Source organism: Nematolebias whitei, chromosome 19 (assembly GCF_014905685.2).
Source record: "Nematolebias whitei isolate Nwh7 chromosome 19, NemWhi1, whole genome shotgun sequence".
Classification (NCBI taxonomy): Eukaryota; Metazoa; Chordata; class Actinopteri; order Cyprinodontiformes; family Rivulidae; genus Nematolebias; species Nematolebias whitei.
The window spans coordinates 24,433,271-24,439,308 of NC_056516.1; the positions used below are offsets into that span (position 1 = coordinate 24,433,271).

At 41.1% G+C, this 6,038-nt stretch overlaps 1 protein-coding gene across 1 annotated transcript in view; it reads left to right on the top strand.

Moving 5' to 3' along the window:
* LOC119426124 (zinc finger protein 385D) overlaps positions 1–6,038 on the top strand; it is a 26,793-nt gene that overhangs the window by 7,010 nt on the left and 13,745 nt on the right. Inside the window, exon 2 of the mRNA XM_037693684.1 lies at positions 446–561. Within this exon, the coding sequence (XP_037549612.1) occupies positions 446–561 (116 nt within the window). The remainder of the gene's footprint in view (positions 1–445; positions 562–6,038) is intronic.

Genomic DNA, 6,038 nt, shown 5'->3' on the forward strand with positions numbered 1-6,038 from the left:
TATATTTAGGTAAAACAATAAGAACAACTTGTGTCTTTGTGACAGGGTGCAGGTAACAAATGTGGCTCTATGCTAAGATACTAATATTTAAGCAGTCTTGATTCAAAGGTCATAAGTCAAACAAACAAACAAAGGAACATTCCCATGAGTGCAGTTATGAACAGAAAATGAAGCTACAGTCTTAAGAAAACCTCTTCAGAATTTTCATTAAAAAAAATGACAAAAAAGTCTGCCTGCTTGAGAGCAGAGTGTAACTAACTGAGAGGTTTTTTATTTAAAAAAAGTTCCAAGTCATTACAGCTGATGCAGCTTTAAACCCATGTTACTTTGAGCACAGCATGTCTTTGTAGTGTTCACTCTATTAGCTCTCGTTATTCCCATCGTTTAAAATGAATTATCCAATCTTTGCTCCGTGTGTTGTCCTCCCTGTTGTGTCGTCTCTCAGGTAATGTGTGCCACAGCCCTGCACCACCTCTGGCTCGTCCCATGCTGGGCAGGACCCAGGCCTTCCTCGACCCCAAAGCCCTCCTCCCCTTCCATCTGCTTCCTGGCTTCACCGATGTGAGTACCGTCACATCCGTCATCACGGCTGCCATGGCAACCTCGTTTATCAAAACTCAAATTGTTCACTTTATCACAGCGGGGTGTTATTTATTTATTTTTTTGGCTGCAGCCAGAGGAGTAAAGATTCGTAAAATACATTTGCCTGCGCTGAACGTTCAACATCGAGCTGTTTGTATGAGCGCTCTGCCTACATCTTTCCAAATATATCACCTGTGATGCAGAGAGCGGTGACATTTCCACACAACTTGGGGGGTGGAGAGAGGGGGTGGGCGGGGAGGTAGAGCTGATTCCTTGGTATTCCTCACGCAGAGCCGTTCTCAGAGCTGTCTGACTCAATGATTGTGATGGGTGAAGGTGGAGGGAGCTAATGTTGGCCAAGTCCAGGCCCAAAGGAGGGCTGAGCATTTAGGGGCCTTACATCTCCTCAAATAGTCTGGCATGTTCTAAAGGTAAAACTAGGAAATTCCTCATAAAATTTTAAAGGGTGCCAGTGCAGCTACATTCTAAATTTTTTAAAGCAACTTTCTCTCTAAGCTTTGAAAAACGCCTTCTTTATGATAAATAAGCTGTATTAAAAGTGTAACTAGAACCAAGATAGAAAGAAATGTTGAAGCTGCCACAAGCAGCTTCTTGTTACCATGGTAACCACACACCTGTGGCTCTCATTCACCTGAAAGCATGCTCAAGACAGGCAGATAGGATCTCAAAAGAAAGCCTCAAACAGTTTTTTGTTGCTACCATTTTATTTATTTATTTATTTTACGTATATGAGATGTGACAAGTTAAAAAAAAACAACAACAAGTTTTAGTTTTGAGGGGAAATATTTGTGCTGTAAAACAGTCAAGTTTAAAAAAGCTCAGGTGTGCACTCTGAGAAAATCTGAGAGAAAACTATAATTTCTAGAGATGATGTGAAAGATGAACAAAATGTCTACATTTTGAAGTACAATTTGTTTATTATGTTAAATAACTTGCAAGTAGAGTTTGTTAGTGAGCCAGCTGTCGGTTGTACATCCTGTGGAAAGAAATGTTAAAATTGTAAAACTTTTACTGCGATTGTGTAAAAACAGTAAAACAGAACAAAATGTCAGTTGAGTCATAAAGTTCAACTTTTTGGGGCCCTTTTTCAAACTTTGAATGATGTGAAATAATTTATATCAAGTTATAGAGCTCTGAAGAGCCTGGATTTACTCAACGGTTGTGCCAAAAGCTCATTGTCTGTCAGGAAATTTCATGCATCCTTTCACGAATTTTATCGAAGTCGGATGACACACCACTACTAAAGTCACATAGCACGTTATTCTCCACCGAGCTGCATGTTTTAAAGTTTACATGTTTGTATTTTTCCTGAAATGTGGAGCAACAAAATGGATGGTGGTGGACATAGAACAGAATAGTAAGAATTGATGAACCCTATTTATTTTTTTACCATACCATACCACTTTACCATACCACTTTATTTATAAAGCACTTAAAACAGTGACAAGGCCAACCAAAGTGCTGTACAGACAGAACAACAGGTAACACACAAAACAAAATACAAAATGAGGTAAATCAGAATATAGACATAAAAACGATGCAGATAATGACGACAAACCAGTGTGGAGAATACAGGTTCAAAACACAGATCATCTTGTGTTGAAAGCCACCGAATAGTAGTGGGTTTTTAAACGGGACTTGAAAACCGAGAGGCAGGGGGCCTGTCTGACAAGCAGAGGTAACTCGTTCCAAAGTCTAGGTCCTGCTACAGAGAAGGCCCTGTCACCTCTGCGCTTAAGACGAGTTCCTGGAACTATGAGGAGCAACTGGTCCGCTGACCTCAGGGAACGTGGTGGGACATACGGTTGTAGCAGATCAGAGAGATGGGGGGGGGGGGGGGAGACACTGTTCAGTGATTTGTAGACATACAGTAGTATTTTGAACTGGATTCGAAAGTGAACCGGTAACCAGTGCAGTGAGGCCAAAACTGGTGTAATGTGCTCTCTTTTGCCTGTACTGGTTAAAAATTGGGCTGCTGCATTCTGAACCAGTTGTAGTTGTGCTATGGAGGTCTGACTGATACCAAACAGGAACGAATTGCATTACATCCTAGATATAATGAATGCATGTATTACTGTCTCCATGTTATTTTTGGAAAATATGGGCTTCAGTTTAGACAGCCGCCTCAGTTGGAAGAAACATGATTTAACAATCATGTTTACGTGATTGTTAAGTTTCAGGGAAGGGTCCATTATCACGCCCAGATTAGTGACTTTTTGTTTTTCTGACAGGGATAGAGTGGAAAGGTCGATGCAGTGGTTCGTGATCGTGTCGTTGGGAGGGAACAACATGACTTCAGACTTCTTTTCATTGAAACTTGAGAAGTTTAAAGCCATCCAGTCCCTGATGTCAACCAGGCAGTTGAGCAGCAATTGAATAGAGCATGCACCATTGTGTCTTAGGGGGAAGTAAACTTGACAGTCATCGGCATAGAAGTGGAAGGGCATGTTGTGTTTCCGGAAAATAGCACCAAGCGGCAGCAGGTATAAAGAGAATAGGAGGGGACCCAGGATGGACCCCTGCGGAACCCCACCATTTAAGCTCTGCCTCTGCGGAACTAAAATCCTTGATGGAGACACAAAAGGATCTGTCAGCGAGGTAAGATCTGAACCAATTGAGGGCTGATCCTGTGATGCCCACCCACTGCTCCAACCTAGCAATGAGGATCTCATGGTCGATGGTGTCAAAGGCGGCTGTGAGGTCCAACAGGACAAGCAGCACAGAATCACCGGTAACCAGTGTGATCAGTGGTTAAGAAAATGTCATTAAAGATCTTCAGCAGGACAGTTTTAGTGCTGTGGAGAGGTTTAAAGCCAGATTGGAATAGCTCTAAGATGGTGTGACCTTCTAGGAAGCACTTCAACTGGGACTCGACTATTTTCTCCAGTAGTTTAGAAACAAATGGGAGTTTGGAGACAAGCCGGTAGTTGGAAACGAGTGAGGGGTCAAGGTTTGCTTTTTTCAGGAGAGGCTGGACAGCAGCATGTTTAAAGGATTTTGGCACCATGCCAGTGGATAAACCACTGTTTACTATATCAAGAATGGACAGACCTAGAGTTGGAAAAACCTCCTTTAGTAGTCGAGGGGGGACCACATCAAAGGGGGAGCCAGAAGGTTTCAAGCTGCACATGACCTGCTCTAGAGAAGATAGAGTGATGGGTTCAAAATGGTCAAATAGAGCTACAGCTTGAGGTGGGATGGATGGATCATGAGTTGGAGGGGAAATGAGAGCCCTGGTGGTCGCAATTTTTTCCAAAAAGAAATGTAAGAAGTTGTCGCACAGCTCAATTGAGGCTTCCAGAGGAGATGGTTCAGTGAGGTGGAGAACAGAGTTTAGGGTGGAGAAGAGGACACGTGGGTTGTGAGAGTTTGAGGTAATTATATCAGAGAAGTATTTGGATTTAGCAGCTTTCACTGCTTTCTGATAACGGCGCCAACTCTCTTTAAAGTATTTGGAAAGAGACCTGCAGCCTGTCTTTCCTCCACTTGTGCTCCGCCCTCCTACATTGCTGCCTAGCGGCCTTGGTGACGTCACTCAGCCAAGGTTCTGCTCTTAAGTTTTGATTTTTTGGTTTTAACAGGTGCAACATGATCCATAGTCTTTAAGCAGACAGAGTTGAACTGGGATGTCAGTTCCTCAGTGGTGCTGAGAAACACCGGGGGCTGACTTATCATTTAAACATCTGTGAAACGTGCGGCAGTGAAGTGGTCTTAATTAGTGCAGTAGATGTTGTATGTGCATCTGGTTAATTCAACAAATTTGGATGTCCTTATTTTATTTTTATTTTCATTTTAGAGACTAAAGCTCAAATTTTTTTTGCTTGGTTTGACCAAATGCAGCTTTTTTGCTCCTCTTTGCTCTTTATCCTCACCTTAGCCTGATTTGTTCAGACCAGTGAAATCAGGTCTCCTTTGTAAATGAGTCCCAGAGGCTCAATGGGATTAACCTGTATAAATAGAGGTTGAATGAATGAATGAAAGAATGAAAGGTTTAATACAGCGGTGGACAACATTTTGTTTCCAGAGGGCCAAACTGAGTTATTTAAAGCAATCAAAGGGCCGCACAGTGAACTGGAAAATAATTTTCTTTAGGACAGATAATCTTGAAGACATTTCTAGGCTTTTTTATGGTTGTAGCGTAGTTAGCATGCTTGGTTAAAAAAAAAGAAGAGTTTCAAGTTCAAGTATCTTTATTTTCATTTGCATCACATGTGGTACATGAGGTGGAACAAAATTGTGCAGGGTCCCAGTTACGTGTAGCAATATCAAAAATATAAAGTATAAAAAGAAAAAGTGTATAAGGATCTAAGATATACACTAAGTCTAAGATAGATACTATACGAACGCTAAACAATATGCTATCAGATCTAAGATGTTTGCTAAAAACTAATAATGTCAAATAATACAATATATTAAACAGCAGCCCGAACTTGAGTCTGTAGTGAGCAGATGGGTGTGAATGAATACAGCAGCACTTGAGTCACATATCACCAATTAAAGTGGCATTACAGTGATTTTCTTTTTTTTTTTTTTACAGTGAAGTTTAGATTCACATAAATTTCATTCATAAAATGCAGGTTCATCAACTTATTTTAAAGTTTATTTCTTTTAAATTAAGGATATTGGGGGCCAGGTGGAGATTGTTAAAGGGACACTTTGGCACTCGGACCATATGTTGCCCATATGTTGCCCATCTGTTGCATGTATGTTCATATGTTGGGAGCTGTATGCCTGTTGGTCAATATATTGACTGTATTTTACACAGGTGGATGCTGTATTCACATCAACTACTTTCTCTAAAGCACGCCTGCCTTGACCTAACACACCCATCCCTCTATTTCACTTCACTTTCCTTTAATGTCCAGCCTGCCCCTTTCCACTTTAGAAGTTGCACTTGCTCTTTGGCCTTACCAATTTTCCACTTTGTCTCCTCCTGTCATCCGTCTCATTCCACATCTGCTCATGTGTCTTTTCCCGCTTTTTACCCTCTTTCTGACATTTTCTTTGCTGACCTTTCTTACAGCCCCGCTCTATATTTTCTCTTCTCTTTTTTTCTCTCAGTTGACTGAAATCAAAACATTATTTTTCAAAATATTGGCATGTTTCACCTTCTCGACATCTTCTCCCTCTGGATGAACTTAACCTAAAGTACTTCTTAAAAAAAAAAAAGTTGCATCCCCTTCTTCCAACCCTCACACCCAACCTCCCACTTGTTTCATTCTATTCCATCTCCAGCACCTCCTCTAGTCTGCAGCTGCAGGAATATTGTCAGATCTGTAAAGTCAATGCAGTTATGTTGTGACTGTCATTTTAGTAGACGTGTTAGCTTTTTCCCTCTGGAGAAGGAGCGCCTCAACTAAACACCCAAATTTTACCCACTTCAGACATCCAACAATTTTCAGTCAGGTCATCTGGACAGTTTTTTTTTTTTTTCC